The following is a 20,622-nucleotide window of genomic DNA, read 5'->3' as shown; positions in this document are numbered from 1 at the left end:
TTCTTCTTGTCTGCTGTTTTTGCTGAGTAACTCACTCTATAGGAGGTGCTTGCTTTGGTTTGCAGAAGAGACTTTGAGTCATCTGGGTCAAGGCCCGCCACCCCTCGACGCGTGCTGGACATAAAGGTGTTCCAGCAGCAGCTGCCGCAAACCGGACCAGTTCAGACTCGTCCGGATCCGCGACAGACGCCCTACAGCTCGATAGCGTTAAATTATGCACAGCCGCCGTCGCCACGCTAATGAATATTTTATGGCCCTTGCCAGTAATCACCGCCGTCAACTGATGCCAAAGGCTGCTCAGCTGATCCAACACTCAAAGTGGCAATTTTCCTTTTCTCAGTATTTTGTGCATTCATTTTCGGTTGGCCACAGCACATCAATAACAATTTGGCGCAGCAAATCCGGGCGAACTGGGATCATAAAGCGATCTTCTTTTAGTATTCTTTTACTGATATTTCTGTGTACGTCGCCATTGAAGACTAACTGGATACGAACGCAAGCCACTATCCTAGTCATGTCGTTGCTGATCAGCGGTCTGCTCATTATAATCACATCCTAGGTAAATGGGAAGAAAGGAAGGTTAAGGTTTAATGGCCCGTCGTCGACTAGCCTATTAGAGATGTCGATAGGACGGACTCAGAAGGAAATCAGCCATGCCCTTTCAAAGAAACCATCCCGGCTTCCACTTTATGTTAAGAACAGACACCGAAAGTTCGGTCTCCACAGTAATGAGAGTGGCTGTATACAGGGTGTTTCAGAAGTGATGGTCAAAATTGAGGGATATGACAGGATCGATCTTTTGAAACAAAAAAGTGACGTTAACATGGGCTCTAAAACGCATACCTTAAGAGCTACGACGAATTCTTGATCTTCGACACTGTGAAACAAACCTCTTCTGCTGCAGACTGTGTGGACAAAACAAGAAAAAATGTCCAGCAAAGATGTGTTCTAAAATGCGTACCTTATATATTATGAGCACTTGTTCGTTCTAAGATGGACAAGTGCTCATAGCTCTTATGGTATGCACTTTAGATCACATGTTTACTGAAATTTTTTTCATGTTTTAATCCATGCTACCATTTCCAAAAATATGGAAAGTAGAGAGCTTGCAGTAGAAGAGATTTGTTTCACACTATGGAAGATCAAAAAATCCTCATAGCTCTTAAGGTATACGTTTTACAGCCCTTGTTTAGTTGACCTTTGTTTGTTTCGAATAATTGTTCCTGTCATATCTCTGAGTAGTGCCCATTACTTCTGAAATATCCTGTATAAATTATTTACGTTTTAATACGACAGGTGATTCTAAAATATTTGTTTGCTGTTAGCACTACTTTGGTAGTGAAAGAAGTCGAGTGCAACGTAGCAATGTATCAACTACTGCAGTACAAGATATCTCATGGCTTGTACGAGGGTTGCCCAGCAAGTAATGCATCGCATTCTTTTTCTTCAACAAGACTTTATTGAACATGATGAGACCTACACATACGAAAGAATGGTGTTTTATCTACACACCCTATTTTTCTACGTAATCTGTCCCGTTTTATGGCCTTCCTCCAGCGCGAGACAAGGGCATGTATGCCCTGTCGGTACGACTCTTTATCCTGGTGGCGGAGCCAGTGCTTCACTTTGTGAATCACCTCCTCATCGTCTTGTCTTCCACGAATGGCCTCCTTTAATGGTCCAAACAAGTGGAAGTCCGTGAGGGCTAGGTCAGGGCTGTAGGGTGGATGGGGTAACACTATCCAACCCTGTTTTGCGATGTGTTCAGCAGTCCTCAGCCGTGTGTGGGGCCGAGCGTTATCGTGTTGCAGCAAAACATCTCCTGGGTTGCTGTGGCGCCGAAGTCGCCTCTTGAGTTTTGTTAATGTGTTGACACATGCTTCTGAATTAATGGCACCGCCTCTTGGCATGATATGAGTGAGAATCACACTCTCACAGTTCCAGGACACGGTCAGCATGGTCTTACCGGCGGAAGCAGTTGTTTTGAAATTTTTCTTCTGTGGGGAGTGGGAATGACGCTATACCATCTATTGTCGTTTTGTTTCGGGCTCAAAATGGTGAACCCAGATTTCATCATCTGTCATAAACCGGAACAAGGCGGCCTCCCCCCTCGGCTTCAAAAACAAACCAAGACAAATATTTTCTCTGTGCGATTGGTGATCCACCGTAAACACTGCGGGACCCATCTTGCACACACCTTTGAATATCCAAGAGTGCGGATAATTGCATCCAGACTTCCTTTCCTGGTTGACAGAAGCAGCGCCAACTGCCGAGTCGTAATACATCTGTCCTCGCGAATGACATCAGCTCGTTGCAGCATGTCAGGTGTGACAGCCGTGGATGGTCTCTCCGACCGCTGCAAATCGTGGAGCTCCACCGAACCGTCTTCTGATGACCTCATATCCGTGCCCAGCAACTAACTGTACTTCTGCCCACAGCAGATACTCCATAGAATTTCCACAAACAGTTGTGAATATTCTCCAGAGGTTTATGACACAGTCATAACCGGTTTCGGCCATACAATGACCGCCTTCAGATTCCAAAGGCGGCATACACTGAACACAGGTTCATGCATTGTCAACGCATGAACCTGTGTTCAGTGTCTGCCGCCTTTAGAATCTGAAGATGTTCATTGTATGGGCGAAACCGATTATCACTGTGTCATAAACATGAGATTGCGTCTTAAATAAACAAAAAAAATTTACAAAAGAATCAATCGCGCACTCCATATACAAAATGTCGTTTTTTTCTTAAATATTCTCCAGAGTTTCTTTCTCTGCAGTGAGAAATTAAGTACGGCATGTGGCCACAAATATTAACAGGGAAGAATGTGATGTAGCTGTAAAAGATCTCGGACTATCAGACCTTCTCTGTCAAATAACAACATTAAAATCAGGCATTGAATCATGCCCTACACTACAAGCCTACAAACGACATCCATCAGAAATGAAAATAAAATATTTTTCAAAAGAACTAGAAAAACAATGCTAGGATTAAGTGTATAAGGAAACCAATGTGAATATGAAATTCTCTAAATTTTCCACATTGTTTAAATTGGACTTTGAAAAGGCATTTCCAAAAATTGTGCATGTCTATATCAACATCTCACAAAAACAGATGGATAACATTAGGTATTAAGAAGTCCTCCCAAACACTTAAACATCTCAATTCCATGAAAAAGATTCGCAATGAACCAGAATTTTTAAATTTCTATCACAGATACAAAAAGACCTATAGGAAGGTGCTGATTGCTGCAAAAAAATCATTTAATGACAAAATAATATATAATGAAGAGAATAAAAGCAAAATAATCTGGGACGTTATAAAAAAGGAAACGGGGAGAGGCAAACAATCACAGAATAACATACTGCTAAGGGAGGGGGGGGGGGGGGGTAAGGTAATACATGATCCACAACACTTAGCAAACTATGTAAACGAACATTTTTCAGGTATTTCAGAGAAGTTACAGCAAAAATTCCCCAAAACAAATATAACACCTGTAAATAATGCTGTACTAAATACAATGATGTTACTTCCAACCACAGAGAACGAAGTCAAAAAAACTGTTCAAAAACTAAAATGTAAAAAGTCAGTAGGCTTAGATGATGTACCAAAGTGTGTACTGACACAATGCATAGGGAGTATATAAGGCCCCTTAACAAATATAATAAATGAATCCTTCACATCAGGGACATTTCCAGAGCAGTTAAAACAGGCGAGTGTTGTATCTTTTCTTAAGAAAGGTAATGAAGAAGACATAGAAAATTACCAGCCCATTTCCCTGCTGTCAGCATTCTCAAAAATAATAGAAGCAGTTATGAGAGGCAGATTAATGAATTACCTGAATAAATACAATCTTTAAAGCGAATCACAGTTTGGTTTCCGAAGTGGCAAAAATACAGAATCAGCCATAGTAGATTTCACAAAAGTTGTACTTGATGTTCTTGATAAAGATGAATGTGTCACAGGCATATTTCTGGATTTTTCTAAGGTGCTTGATACAGTCGACCACAAGATTCTATCAAATAAATTAGACGCATTAGGAATAGGAGGGATAGCTAATGACTGGTTTCAATCATACCTAGCAGATAGGGTACCAATAGTAGAGATAACACTTATTTCAAATATATCTAATCATTTAGTAAAACACTTATCAGAACGAGAATACATTAATATAGGGGTTCCACAAGGTAGCATATTGGGACCAATACTATTCCTGATATACATCGACTTTCTCACTAGTGTTACCCATGGTGAAAAATTCTCTTCACTGATCACAGCAATGTTGTAGTCACTGAAAAACATGAGCACTACTTGCCGAGAGAGCAAATGAAACCCTCAAGGAAGTTTATGATTGGTCAATAAGCAATAAGGTGAAATCGAACATAAAGAAAACTAATGCCATGAATTTCAGTTTGAAGAGGAAAAATGACAATGTTAAATTAAATGTAGATGGCACCTCTATAGACTGCGTAACAAATGCAAAATTTCTAGGAATTAATATTGATTCCCAGTTGAAGTGGTGTGAACACCCAAGGACTTTCAAACAGAATGTCATCAGTATCTTACGCCCTTAGAATCCCATCGTCAGTGTGTAAGATGCAGTGTCTTTTAGTTATATATTATTCATAAGTACACTCAATTCTTAGCTATGGCATTCTTTTTTAGGGAACAAACTCACAAAATATGAACACAATTTCCAACCTCTCGAAAAGAGCCATAAGAATAATAACCAAAAATACTAGTCGAGCTCATTGTAAAGATCTGTCCAAAACACTGGGGATTTTAACTGTTCCATGTGAATACATTTACCAGTCAGTTGTACATAACAAAAATAACATTGATAATTACTGCACAAACAGCTCTGTCCATGACCATGCAACAAGAGATAGACTCAACTTACATTTACCAAGAAAAAATAAACATAAAACGCAAAACAGCATTTTCTACCAAGGAATAAAACTGTACAATAAATTACCAAAAGAGATTAAAGAAATTGCAAAAATACACTTATTTAAAAAGGCAGCTAAAAAGTACCTGTTATGCAATACATTTTATACATTGAAGGATTACTTAGATAAAACAGAGTAGGGGTTTGATAAAAAAATGTTGTACAAATAAATAATAATAATAACAATGATTATAAAACATCCAACATTCCTCATAACACCTTCACTTTATTTTTTTCCCCTTTCTAGAAATATTTATCCCCAAGCTATGCATAGCAAAATACTAACACCTCTTCCTCTTTCTGAGCTCAACATCTCACTCATTATGGAGGGATGTTGACTCAGTTTTTCAGGATAGCAAATGGGAAACTGTGGTACAGAAAACGACCCAGAGATCACCAGTGTGTGTGTGTGTGTGTGTGTAGTGAGTGAAGTGGTAAATCTAATGATTATGTCTAACTAGAAGTCTCTAAATATATGTGTGTACGAATTAGCTTATTTTAAATTGGTCTAAACTTGTAAATACTTTGACATGTCCTACATCCTTGTTAAAAGAGATCTACGGATGAATAAAGCTGCTGCTGTTGCTACTACTACTACTACTACTACTACACGTTGCTTGTAACGAGAAAAAATGCGGTGCATTACTTTCAGGGCAACCCTCGTCGGAAAGAAATTGATGCTAAATCACAATAACACACGGTTTTTACAGTTTCTATCACACAATTCAGCTAAAAGTGACATTCTGATTACACAGAGTCGACATACGATTAATGAATCTGAACATTTTAACTTTCTAGGTGTAAACTGTCATGGAAAGCCCATGTTCAGTGTCTTGTTCAAAAACTGAATGGTGCTGTATTCACCATTAGAACATTACCTGCTACGAAAATTTGTTTACTTTACTTGCTTCCATTCGCTCATGAGATACAGCATTGTATTCTGGAGCAACTCTTCCGATTCGCAAAGGGTATTTTTGGCTCTGAGACGAGCAGTTCGTGCAGTATGTGGTGTAAGTTCGCGAACTCCTTGTCGACCCCTTTCCAGGCTATGGGAACTCTGACACTGGCCTTTCAATACTTATTTTCTTTAATGTCGTTTGTTGTTGACAATATGAGCTTAATCCCAATAATCAACAGCTACCACTGAGTTAATACTAGGCAGGAATGCAGTTTGCATTTGCGTCACACCTCTCTGACTCTTGTGCAGTAAGGTGTGCGTCCATGTTAAACACGCTACGGAATTATTATTTTAAAAAAGATAGTTTTCTCTATTTTAAGTGGCGCCCTTTAGTGGTAACTGGAAAATAAATGTTGATATGAGGAAATTAACTGGAGTGCCGTTCATTAAAAGAAGCAGCAAGGTAATAAAATGATAAGTTTAAATTATCACGCGGCACAGATAAATTTACCACTAAGAGAGAGAAAATTAATAATTCCAGATTTTTTCTGACCTGCTTTGATACCGTGGAGTGAACTGACCGCGCACATCTTTTGTTGGCCGTATGCCGATCATTAATATTACGCGTTATGCACAGAAATGCTGCCCGGAAACTGCGTTACAGATCGGCTTAAAAGATCTCAGGGACACACGAGTGGCTGCTACAAGTTCGAACATCAGTGATGTTCGGCAGCGGCCAGAAAACGGTATGTTCTCCTAGCTGAAACATAAAACGGTTGGCAGGCAGGGTTAATGTAGTTGAAATGAAACATTGGTAAACAATAACAATTATTCATATATTGACGATATTTTTACATAGGTAAGTACTTTACACACCTTGAAAATATCTTTCAAGTACAACTGCCTTTTGCAAAATTATTCGAGGGAGCGATTATTAAGAGAGAGAGTGATCGACAAGAGCGGAGACATCAGTAGAGAGCGAGCCTCAGGAGGGAGGGAGGGAGAGAGAGAGAGAGAGAGAGAGAGAGCCAGACGCCGCTCGTGTTTCTACAGGGCGTTTGGGGAGGAAAGGTCAATATTTTACACAGTGATGGTATAAGTAATTTTGAACAAAAAATGTTATGTTAACATAGGTTCGCAAATGCTTCGTTAGGGAGGTGTGGGTATTGAAAGGAACTGTAATTCTGCAAAACTGATGTGCATAACGTGAACGTATAAGCAATACAACTGGACTGTAACGTGATTTTCTTGAAAACAATGTTACAGAGAAGCACAGTTATGTTACACATTTTTACCTAATGTTTATTTGCTTCGCATTTAGTACATAATGAATTGCAGCATGCATGTTACACATATTCAGTTGAAAAAGATGTATCTCGTCTTTTACAAATGGCCTTAACACTTATCGTACAGATGTTTTACAGTTCACAGAACGGGTTCGAATATCCCACCATGAACGTCAATGCACTTTTGCGCTCTAGCGATAACGTGTTGTGTTGCTTGTTCAGTTGCCTGTGGTTGGTTCCTAATCAATTCACCAGCGTCCATGCTGCGACGAAGCAGTCCACAGAAATTTAAAGGTGTGAGGTCAGGTGATCTTGGAGGCCAGCTAATAGCACCGCCACGGCCAATCCAGCGATTAGCGTAGGTGCAGTTGAGACGGTCCCTCACACGTAAGGTAACATGTGGAGGGGCACCGTCATGTTGAAAGTACATTCCAGTTCGCTTGGCTAAAGGACCGTCTTCCAATAGTTCCACAAATAAATTTAAAAAAAAATTCAGGTTCCTGTCCCCGTTAATCGCTGATTGATAATAAATGGACCTATCAGAAGGTTACTGATCATGCCGTACCAAACATTTATGGCAAAACGAACTTGGAAATTACTATCCACTGAAGCGTGTGTTTTCCCGTGACCATCGATGATTATTGCGTGTGTTGTTTATTCCATGTCGTGAAAACTGGGCTTCGTCAGTGTATAGTATGTATGGAAGCAAATGACTGTTCTCAATTACCCAGTGACAGAATTGAAGTCGTTGGGCATTGTCGCCAACGGGGAGATTTTGGACACGCTGTATGTGAAATGGATATAGGTTTTCCGCACGTAATATTTCCCATACACGTGTCTGTGGGACATTCATGGTTCAAATGGCTCTGAGCACTATGGGACTCAACATCTATGGCCATCAGTCCCCTACAACTTAGAACTACTTAAACCTAACTAACCTAAGGACAGCACACAACACTCAGTCATCACGATGCAGAGAAAATCCCTGACCCGCCGGGAATCGAACCCGGGAGAACGCTACCGCACGACCACGAGCTGCGGACATGGGACATTCATACTCAGGGACATTCTTCGTATGCTCGTACTGGGACTTCGCTCAACACTTGCGATAATTTCTTCCTGTTCTTGCAAAATTTGTTGACATGCACGCTCGGATGAAAAATATCTACTTGGAAAAGGGCTTGTTGCACGCAAAGTGATAAACACTTTGGTAAACTCCCTGAGATCAGGTAATCGTCGAGTCGGAAAGCGCCTGTGGTATCCTTCTCTTGCAGCGGTAGCACTACCGTCGTGGAAGCCATAAACATACACCATATCTGCGTATTCCTCATTAGTGCCGGCCTGTGTGTCCGTACGGTTCTAGGCGCTTCAGTCTGGAACCGCGTGACCGCTACGGTCGCAGGTTCGATTCCTGCCTCGGGCATGGATGTGTGTGATGTCCTTAGGTTAGTTAGGTTTAAGTAGTTCTAAGTTCTAGGGGACTGATGATCACAGATGTTAAGTCCCATAGTGCTCAGAGCCATTTGAACTTCATTAGACGTGTGGCATGTTACCAGCGCTTGTAAGAACACAGTTAACACCATACATTACACAGCTAACCCATCCGTCGCCGGTACACTGCAGAATACGGCTTACACGGCACAACTACGCAAACAACAGGTGATTGTACTACGTACACCACATGACCATAATACATCCTACGTTGGATAGTGTAAACGTGGCAGGTACCCGTGCATTGTTTGCAAGAAAATCACATTACGGTCCAGTTGTATTGCATATATGTTCATGTTGTGCACATCAGTTGTGCAGAATTAAAGTTCCTTTCAGTACCCATACCCCCCTAAAGAAAGCATTTGCGGACCTATGTTCTTATAACATATTTTTTTTCAGAATTACTTGTACTACCACTGTTTAAAATATTGACATTCCTCCCCAAACACCCTGTATACATGCAGACAACGGAAGGCAACTTGACTGTCATTTTTCCTCAGTAACTTCCCGCTCTGAAAGCCTCTTGCGTGGAAAAATGTTCGAGAGACTTCGCCGCACACCTCTCTGGCGAGGGTGATCGCATAAAATTTGATTGTTGACGCCGCTTGCGCTGCGTCTGCTGCATTATTTGCCAATTCAAAAATACAGTTGGTCTCTTTCGCTAATTTTAACAACTGTGTACTCTCTCACATTTAAGAATTAATTACAATTTTAAATCATAAGCCAATTAAAGACGATACACAGAATTAATACAGAAATACAGCGTTTCTTACGTAGGTTTACACAAAGTATTTTAGTTTTCGGGCTAAAATTTATTTACACATAAAAAGAAACATTTCACTACAACAAGAATTTAATCTTAGCAGTAATCCTCACACATTCAAGTCCAAACTGAAGAATTTCATCATGGATCATGCCTTCTATTCTGTCGGGGGAAATACTGAAAAAAAAAAGTAATTGCTTTGCAATGTTGTTGACTACGGTAATATACACTCGGAGCTTGTCGTCTCCATACAATTTGTCTATATTGTATTTTATCTATGTTAATTGCACTTACTTACTCATTCCTTAGCCATAGAATTAGGGGTGTAGGATATTTGGAATTTAACAAAAGTTATAAGCTGTAGCAATATCCACAAAACTCGGACAGAGTAGCTGGTACCGGTTGCTCCATGTTGTAATTAGGTTGGCGGTGCAGTGTCCTGCATACATCTGTGACCTTTGGCAGGTCCAGGGAGAGCAATATGACGGAGGCGGAGGTGTGGCAGGGCCTGGAGAGGCTGCGGCAGCTGGTGGCGCCCCGGCCAGAGGGCGAGCCGGATGCGGATCAGCGCAGGCTGGCGGCAGAGATGCAGGGGCTGCTCGACTCCAGGGGAATCACCGTCGAGGCCGCCGTCAGACAGGTCAGGCAGGCACTGGGTGGCGCGCTCCGCCATCCGAGCTGCCCCATCCTGGGCTCAACACAGCGGGTCTTGCACTGTGGGGCACGAGGTCACCACACTGTAGAGTCTTGTGGCAGAGTTTCTCTCACTCACCAAGTATTACAAGCTTAAATAATAAAATATCGCTAATTGCTATGTTTCCTGATTTTTGCCAAGCCGTTCCATTGCATAGCTCAGGCATGGGCAACATCCGGTGACCTGTGGGCCTGATTCACATACTTACTTAAGCTCGCAGGGTGGCTTGTCATGTGATGCAACAGCAGCGCTCCTAGCGCATAAAGTCAAAACTATTATGTAACATTAATGTACAGGGTGTCCCAGAAATGTTCTGACAAACTTAGAGGGGTTCTAGAGGGTGCTTTGAGGATCGAATCGAGGACAGGAACCCATCTCCAGAAACGTCATTCAACACAGCTTCACAGTGTCGAAATTATAGGCTCTGGCGCCTTCAGCAGTGAATGTGACTTTGTACGCTGATGGACGGAACGTCTCACAATGTTATTCATTATTTTGTGAACGCAACTAATTGTTACTGTCGCCACTGCAGAAGATGGAGCTAGCTGTTGTGTAGAAAGGCCTTGTGTCCTGGGAATGTGATGCTTTGTTTCCTCAGTGGATGACGGTTTCATACATGGGATTCCTCTGCAGTTTGTTTTTCTCCTGGAACCCTCTAAAATTTCAAATGTTTCTCGGTAAACGCAACAAAAATAAACTGCAGATGGAACCCCATATCCGAAACCGTCATCCACCGATGCAAGAGACCACCGCTTTCAAAGGAGACAAGGCCTGTCTACCCAGCAGCTGTCTACATCTTCTCCACTGGTGATCGTGGCATTCAGTTGCGGTCACTGAATAACAAACAACACAGAGGCATTCCGCATTTGGTCCATCAGCATACGAAGTCTCGTTTGCTGCCGAAGGGGGTGGCCTAATGGCAGACAAAATGGCTCTAAGCACTATGGGACTTAACATCTGAGGTCATCAGTCCACTAGACTTAGAGCTACTTAAACCTAACTAACCTAAGGACTTCACACACATCCAAGCCCAAGGCAGGATTCGAACCTGCGACCGTAGCAGCAGTGCGGTTCTGGGCTGAAGCGCCTAGAACCTAATGGCAGACACCGGCGTCTATAACTCGGATGTTCTGTAGCGTCATTGGATGACGTTTCTGTCTGTTTGCTTATCTGAGTATTAATGTGTTTGTGTACAATGCAGTGTGCCCGAGTTCGACTCCCGGCTGAGTTCGAGATTTCCTCTGCTCGTGGACTGGGGTTCTGTTATCATCATCATCATCGTATCATCACTGGCACGCAAGTCGCCTAATGTGACGCCACCTGAAATAAGAGTTGCACTCGGCGTCCGAACTTCGTCGGATGGGGCCTCTGGGCCAACAACGCCACACGATCATTTCATTTCATTTTTTCTGGACACAGGCACTTATCCTCTATTTGTTTCTCAAGACACCCTCTACGACTTCTCGAAGTTTGTGGCAACATCTCTGGGACACCATTTATTCAGGGTAACGCACTGATATAAATGGCACCTCTTTCCCGCACGTTACGCCAACAAATTATGCTCTGAAACTCGCGTTTTTGAGAGTACTTTCATGTTCACCATATCTTCAGGTGTTTACACTTCTTTATGTGTCGTGAACATTGTTTCTTTACCTACAACATTTTACAATACCCGTCTTGAAGATTTTCTTTGCAAAATTCTGCAATGCCGTTAGTAAAGAAACAGTGTTCACAACACGTAAATAAACATAAACATCTGAAGATAGTGGTATTTTGAAATGTCATCAGGGAAAAATAAACGTATGTAACTACAAGTGACTGCAGTTAATTCACTACAAATTATTTTCAGTTTCAACAGTTTCAGTTTCTAATACATCAACAAGAATTATTTACTAACTTAATACAAGGAAGAGTAGAAAAAAAAAACGGCAATGAGGCAGGTAGTATGTCTGCAAGCAAACAGCAGTAACTTCGCGATTTTTGGCCACAAACAGGTCACTGGAGTTTTTGAAGCTTACTGTGTTAATAACCACGAACATTATTAGCAAGCATGTTTTAAATATTTGTGCAAAAATACATTTTGACACCTGATTGCATTGGTATGGATAGTTTCTGTAACACTAAATACATTAAGCCATCATTTCTTTGTAAATTTTAGAAAGTGTAAAAGCCTAACTCACCCGAACTTAACATGTATCGACTGTGTCATACAGAAACCAAACTGAATTCCGAATTTCCGAAAATGTGTCCTAGACATAGTATAATGTGAGCGCCCTAATATATCTTCCGTGCACCAAATTGAAACGAATTGCCGGCCACAACAGGCCAACAAGCTATCAGCTCCCGATCCATGCCATAGATCAGGTTACTCTCTTAGAAAAATTTACTGTAACTTTTAACATTCATAGCTTTACACACAATATGTTTCAACCATGCTTAACAAAAAGTTTTGCTGAATAATTCAAATAATGTAGGTAAGAGAGTAAGTTATAGCGACTGTGGAGAAATCACAAAGTGATTCCCACAAGGTTCAATTTTTGGTCCACTCCTTTACTTTACATACATGAATGACATCACAAAAAATCCCATTAGAGTGAAAGTACCAGAAGAGATTTTTAATGGTTTTTCGATGATTATTTATTCATGTAGTTTACACCCTCATTGGAGCACTATAATCAAATATCATACTACAGTGTCTACGATGGATAAGTTTAGATTTTTGCAATCAACAGTTTCTTCCTTTCACAAAACCTCTTCATTTGGAGTGATGTGGCAGCTTGTTCTTCTGCGGATACCATATACTTCTTCCATTGTGATGTTTTGAATGTCAGTTGTATGTATTTGTTCTTCAGAAGCAGCTTCTCTCATCTATGTTCAACTTGATGTCTGGTAATGTTCAGTTCATTCAGATCCACTTGTTCTTTTTTAAACTAGATATTTTTTGCCCTACTTTTCCAAAAGTAGTCAAAAAGCTGTTCAGGAGCCTAGTATTCAGTGAGTAAGGAATGTGGGCAAAAAATGTAACTCGTCTTTTTTGCATCCTATCAACAATAGCTTCACTTTCTTGGTAAAACACCGTATTGGGTAAGAGTCTCCACTGACCATTAACTCGATGTTTTTTTATTGATAATCTTTAGGAGTATTGTGCTGTTAACTTTCTGCAATTTGTCAGCTGTTGCTTGAGTGTTTAGTTTAAATAGTGTTTCAGTTGCTTATCTTACCTTCAGTTTAACGACAGAGGAATAATGCCGAAGTTTAGCATTTATTTAAAGAGACCATTTTTTGTAAGTTGACCACGTAGTTCTCTGTGCTTGTTGTAGTTTTAATGTTCTACTATCTCTTGATGCTCTTTCATCCCAAGTTATAAAATCATGAAGAAATTTAAACTTTTGTACCACCTTAATTTTTTGAGAAATACCTATTATGATACGGGATGTGTCATCAGGTATGCGTTATTTCTGTCTTCTCAAAAGAAATTTGCAATCTAATCTTTGCCATTCACTGTTCTACTTCTTCTGTCTGAAATCTTGCTCCATCGATACTGTTTGCTAACAATACCAAATCATCTGAAAATGCAAGACAGTTAAGTAGAATCGTTCTCACAGTCATAGCAGATGGTGGACATATCTTGTTCCATTCGCAAATGATTTTCTCCCGCACGTAGTTAACGCTAATGGAGACAATCCATCACCTAGTTGAAGTCCAGTTCCAATCTCAAAAGGTCAGAGAATTCCTTTTCTGAACCTTGGTTTAGATTTCGTATTTTGAATGATGACTGTAGTGAGGTTGATTAGTTTCTGATGTAAAACAAATTCTGTAAGGATAGACAGAGATTCACGACACGTACTAGCACAGACATTCTTAAAATCAACGAAGGTAATCCCTAGCTCCTGACCCTTTGGTATGTCTTTATCCATTTAAGACTAATAATTTGATCTCTTGTAATGTAGCAGATTACACAGGCCAACGATGGAAAAACTTTTTTGCGGAAAATACCTTATTCTTATGGTTTTTTTAACGTGGGAAATCCAAATATGATACTTAACAAAAATATCGCCCACCTTTTCTTCACATTTTACAGTTAAATTTATTAAATTAAGCGATTTTTAAAGAATTTAACAGCTTTTATATAGTTAAAATAATTTAAAAATGAGGTGTAATGAATGTAGAAGACCTTGGTATCACTGCTGAAAAACATTTGCTGGCAAAAAAAGGTCGATTCTATTTTTGTGTTAACAGATGGTGTTTCGTTCACTGTCAGCCTAACCTCACTTTCCTGTTTCCTGTACATGTGCTCAGTACAATGTCTAATCGTTGTTGTAAGAACTTTGCTGACAATTTTTGTTATATTTGTGGCGAATTTGTGATTAAAAAACACCGAAGAAACATTACAGACTTTTTGAAAAAGGTTTATCTATCATACTTTGGATCCAAACGTGATGGTCAAGATAAAACTTGGGCGCTCCATAAGGTATGTTATGTGTGTGTTGATCTGAGAAAATGGTCCAAAAATGAGAAAAAAGCCTTTACATTTGCTGTTCCTATGATGTGGAGGGAGCCAAGAAATCATTCCGATGATTGCTACTTTTGCAGTGTTGATATTACTGGTCCTAATTCGAAAAAACAAGAAGGTAATAAGCTACCCTAACCTTCCGTCTGCCATCCGACCAGTAGGGCATGGTGTAGATGTGCCAGTTCGTGAATCACCAGATGATTTAAATTGTATTCCAGCAGAAGTATTTTCTGATGTACAATCTGATTTACATGAACCAGATGGTGATGAATTCCATTGCAATACATAAAGTCTAGAGCCCAAATTGTTTACTAAGACCGAGCTTCGATTTGGTTAGGGATCTGGGCTTAACGAAAGAAAAAGCTGAATTGCTTGGCTCTAGATTGAAAGAAAAGAACTTATTGGCAGTTGTAACCAGCATATACGCGTACAGAGAGAGAGAGCAGCAATTTTCCAAGTTTTTTCAACAAGAAGGTGATTTAGTTTACTGCTTAGACATTCCCAGTCTGATGAATGGGTTTGGTATTGAATACAAAAGGAACATTGGAGGCTGTTTATTGATTCAACCAAAACTAGTTTAAAGGCTGTTTTGTACACAATGGTGACATGTATGCATATATACCTGTTGTACATTCTGTACATATGAAATAACGCTATGAAAGCCTAGAAATAGTGCTAAATAAAATAGACTATTTTGCTCATGGTTCGATGATATATGGCGATCTAAAAGTAAGATTCATGTTCCTTGTTCAGCCAGGTAGCTTTACCAGATTTCCATGTTTCTTGTGTGAATGGGACAGTAGGGCTACGGATCAACACTGGTGCAGAAAGAACTAGCCTGTGAGGGAGTCTTTAAAACCTGATGAGAAGAACATTCTACGCAAAAACCTTGTAGATACAAAAAAAAGGAACTCCTATCACCAATACATATAAATTTAGGCCTAATGAAACAGTTTGTAAAGGCTTTGTCTAAAGATGGACCATGTTTTAAGTATCTCAGCCAAACGTTTCCACACCTTTCAGAAGCTAAACTAAAAGAAGGCGTCTTTGTCGGACTTGACATTAGGAAATTGATGTTTGATGTTAACTTTGAATCCACAATGACCTTAAATGAGAAAGAATCATGGGTATTATTCAAGAAAGTCGTTATAAAGTTCTTAGGACATAAAAAAGACCAGGAATATATTTCTATAAGAGCTACAATGTTAAGTAAGTTTAAAACTTTAGGATGTTTAATGAGGAAAATTCACTTTTTACACAGGCACCTTGATTACTTCCCAGACAATATGGGAGATGTTAGTAAGGAGCAAGAAGAGCAAATGATGCAAAACGGGAAAAAGAAGTCCGAGTCCGAGAATGTTTCTGTGAACATTTCAACGGACAAGGACCCTTTCAGAGCAGCATAGATTCGTAAACCACAGCAACAAGTAGTTGAAAATTAAACAAATGAACCGCATTATTTATCGTGTATATGCTGTTTTCTAAGTAGTGTATTTCTCTACTGTAACTGCTGTTGCAATTGAACTAGAACAATTACGCTGACTGAAAGTTTACATGATCTTATGTCTGTTACGATGGGGTGGGTTGGTCTCTCACTATCCTTTAAACAATCAGTACGCCTAACTGGATAGGTTTCAGGTTGTCTCCCCCTTAACTCTGCGATGGGAGATACTGGTTTAGCCGACAAAATCAGCGTGGACGAAAATTCGACTAAATACCTACCACGCAAAGGCCACGTGACTCCAGTCCCTAGGCAGTAGCTGATAGTTAAACTATCGACCGTTCGGGATTGTTGCATGACTCGTTTGAAAAAAATGTCTAAAATTTCAAGTTGGTTTATCATTTCTAAAACACGGAAAATGGCTATCGAGTCCGTATTTAATATTCCGCCATCAATTATGCAACGTTAGTGACTGTCTCTGTTACAAGTTCACACCCGAAAGCAGCCAGAAGGTATTTAGTGCGAGCTGATATTTTTAATGTCCTAAACAGTCACTGACCCACGACTGCTAGTGAGTTGACACATTCAGTCGTTCTGTAGACCTCTTGTGAAGAAGTGCTCGCCATACTGTCTCGTAATCTGCACGAAACACGCCACGCAGAGTTTATATACGACATGAAATGTTCACACGCGAAAATGTTCTAAAATAAACCACTCACAAAGCTCAAATTTGCACGAAATATTCAGTACTATAGTCGCTTTTCGTCAACGACACGAGAACCGATCAAACTTGCGAATTTATTAATTTTGGAACAAATTTAATCAGCGCAGTTTAACATAGGCATTTACCAGAAGACGGCCCCAGAGCGACTCTCTCGACTCATAGCTGAGGCTCAAAGCTGGAAAATGCTGAATTCCTATTGGCTTGTATGTTAAGCAGTCAATCAGATCATCTCGCGTACTTCTATACTCGCGGTATTTCTAGTATCAGCCAATCAGATTACCACAAGTACTTAAGACTAGAAATCTCGGTATTCCAGGAGAAACTAAATAAAATTTGGTGAAAACAAAATATGATTCCTTTCCACAAAATAAATTACTGATCAACTCACTCAGACATACATCACAAATTCCCCCATTGCACAACAACCTTCTCATGCATACATTTACGTAGTTTTAATAAAATATCACAGTCTCCTTTTACATATGTCCTCCATTCGCTCACTTTCTATCTCTCCAAAAGACTCACACATCCAAAACACGTTGAAATAACAATTTTCCAAAGTACTTTTAATTACGTTAGAAATCTATGTAATGAAACTAAAGAAAATTCCAGAAAATTATATTACTTAAACATATCCTCTTCGTTATAGTTTCAGTTGATACTATACATCTACATCTACATGGATACTCTGCAAATCACATTTAGGTGCCTGGCAGAGGGTTCATCGAACCACCTTCACAATTCTCTATTATTACAATCTTGTACAGCACGCGGGAAGAACTAACATCTATATCTTTCCGTACGAGCTCTGATTTCCCTTATTTTATCTTTGTGATCGTACCTCCCTATGTAAGTCTGTGTCAACAAAATATCTTCGCATTCGGAGGAGAAAGTTGGTGATTGGAATTTCGTGAGAAGATTCCGTCGCAACGAAAAACGCCTTTCTTTTAATGATGTCCATTCCAAATCCTGCATCATTTCTGTGATACTCTCTCCCACATTTCGCGATAACTCAAAACGTGCTGCCTTTCTTTGAACTTTTTCGATGTACTCAGTCAGTCCTATCTGGTAAGGGTCCCACACCGCACAACAGTGTTCCAAAAGGGTACGGACAAGCGTAGTGTAGGCAGTCTCCTTAGTAGGTCTGTTACATTTTCTAAGTGTCCTGCCAATGAAACGCAGTCTTTGGTTAGCCTTCCCCAGAACATTTTCTGTGTGTTCCTTCCAATTTAAATTGTTTGTAATTGTAATACCTAGGTATTTAGTTGAATTTACGGCTTTTAGAATAGACTGATTTATCGTGTAACCGAAGTTTAACGCATCCACTCATGTGGATGACCTCACACTTTTCGTTATTTAGTGTTAACTGCCACTTTTCCCACCATTCCGATATTTCTTCTAAATCGTTTTGCAGTTTTTTTTGATCTTCTGATGACTTTATTAGTCGATAAACGACAGCGTCATCTGCTAACAACCGGAGACGGCTGCTCAGATTGTCTCCCAAATCGTTTATATAGATAAGGAACAGCAAAGGGCCTGTAACACTACCTTGGGGAACGCCAGAAATCACTTCTATTTTACTCGATGACTTTCCGCCAATTACAACGAACTGTGACCTCTATGACAGGAAATCACAGACCTAGTCACATAACTGAGACGATATTCCATAAGCACGCAATTTCACTACGAGCCGCTTGTGTGGTACAGTGTGAAAAGCCTTCCGGAAATCCAGAAATACCGAATCGATCTCAAATCCCTTGCCAATAGCACTCAGCACTTCATGTGAATAAAGAGCTACTTGTGTTTCACAAGAACGATGTTTTCTAAACCCATGTTGACTGTGTGTCAACTTCGAGGCCATTCATTACGTTCGAACACAATATATGTTCTAAAATCCTTCTGCATATCGACGTTAACGATATGGCCTGTAATTTAGTGGAATACTCCTACTACCTTTCTTGAATATTGGTGTGGCCTGTGCAACTTTCCAGTCTTTGGGTACGGATCTTTCGTCGAGCGAACGGTTGTATATGATTCTTAAGAATGGAGCTCCGAGGATATTTACTTCTACGTTACTCATGTTGGCAGTTGCAGTTATAGATGCATACATTAGAGTCCCTAACTCAGATTCACAATAACAGCACGGTTGTTGTGTTTTAGTAAAAATTCATATCTGCGAAAGTATTGAAGTTATGATTTGAAATTTTATCAATATGGTTGTATTATCCATAGAGTTTCATATACTAGTTGTGAAAAAGATAGATTAATATTTAATAGTACAGTCGAAACCCGATTAACTGTCATCTTCGTGATGGTTGAGCGAATAGACGGATAACAGAAACACTGTATTCCCCCAAAACATAACCTCAATCAATTATTTTATGTATAGACACATATCACTCTCACAGTAACATAATAGTATTTCGGAGGGAAAACAAATTAAACACGATTGTAATAACAAATAAAACTATTTATTACATGATAAAAACATCCGTACAGTAGCTACAAAAGTTGCAAAATACGTAATGTACAGTACTGTACTGCACTATAAACTTACAGGTGAAATAGTTTATCTAGCTAGGAAATAGTCAGTCAATTTCTTCTGCCTTTTTGATGTTCGAGCTTTCACCGCGGCAATATTTCGTATTTTTCGGAGCAGTAGTGCCTGCGTTGCTTTAGCCTCTTCTTGACTTTCAAACCATTCCATACACTTGGACAGCATTGTTTCGGCCTCTGAATGGCTAATAGTTTGTTTTTCTTCATGGTTTGAACACTCGTCTTCATCAGCCCCTTCTTCTTCTTCTTCTTCTTCGGTGGCACTTACGCTGGCAACAACTTCATTACTCAAAATTTGAAAACCCCCGTCCACTTTGTCACACTCTAACCACTATGATACTTCTTCTGACGTCAAATTTGTGCTTATTTGTAAATTATTGCACAAATTTACCATCTCGTCAACTGTCACACACTCAGGTTCCTCCGATTCTTCACCTCCAGGTTGAGGCAAAAGTTTATTCCAGCCGTTCTTGAGATTTGAAACTGACAAATCACTCCATGCGCTGGCAACATTGAAAATGGCATCTTTAATACTGTAAGACTTCCAAAACTGTTTTACAGATGTTGATTCATCAGATGAGAGCAAACTTTCGATAAATATTTTTCTATAACGACGTTTCATGTTTCCGATGATTCCCTGGTCGATGGGCTGTATAAGTGAAGTTGTGTTTGCCGGAAGGAAGAGACATGTTATGTTGCCGTCATCACTTTTCATTTCACAAGTAGGGTGCATTGGGGCATTGTCTAATAGCAATAGCGCTTTCTGTGGCAACTTTTTTCAGCCAAATGTGCTCTAACTTGAGGTACAAATTGTTTGTGAAACCAGTCAGAAACAATTGATTGATCCATCCAAGCACTCTTCTGGGCGTAGTATTGTGCAGGGAGAGCATTCAAATTCAAATTCTTCAATGACGATGTTTTCTTGATTTCCCAGTCACAAGTAGGGGTAGCCTATGATTGATGAAGTCCTAAAACAACACGTTTACGTTTTTCAGACATTTTATCAAGTCACTGTATCACACACACCTGCACTAAATACGTTAGTGTAAAATATTAGTCAATAACACTTATTCAAGTGGAAAACACGTAACACGGCACAGCCCGCTAGATACACTGCGACAATTAGTCTTCTCGCCACAACTGGAAACCGATCCAGTGGTGATTGTTGACTTACAAGTGAGACAAAGACAAGAAAAGGGGGAGATGTGTTAGCACGTCAACTGAAGGTCATATTTTATGTACCATTCTACGGCGGGCGGGTACATTCACTTCCCACTAAAATAGAGTAAATAAAAAAAGTAAACG

General features: G+C 39.9%; 1 protein-coding gene across 1 annotated transcript in view; it reads left to right on the top strand.

The window, feature by feature from the left end:
* Positions 1-20,622, top strand: part of LOC124593940 (sodium channel protein Nach-like) — a 273,902-nt gene that overhangs the window by 110,716 nt on the left and 142,564 nt on the right. The window contains exon 5 of the mRNA XM_047132290.1: positions 9,855-10,095. Within this exon, the coding sequence (XP_046988246.1) occupies positions 9,855-10,095 (241 nt within the window). The remainder of the gene's footprint in view (positions 1-9,854; positions 10,096-20,622) is intronic.

The sequence above is a fragment of the Schistocerca americana genome, chromosome 2, assembly GCF_021461395.2.
Source record: "Schistocerca americana isolate TAMUIC-IGC-003095 chromosome 2, iqSchAmer2.1, whole genome shotgun sequence".
Taxonomy (NCBI): domain Eukaryota; kingdom Metazoa; phylum Arthropoda; class Insecta; order Orthoptera; family Acrididae; genus Schistocerca; species Schistocerca americana.
This window is presented reverse-complemented; position numbering and strand designations above follow the sequence as displayed.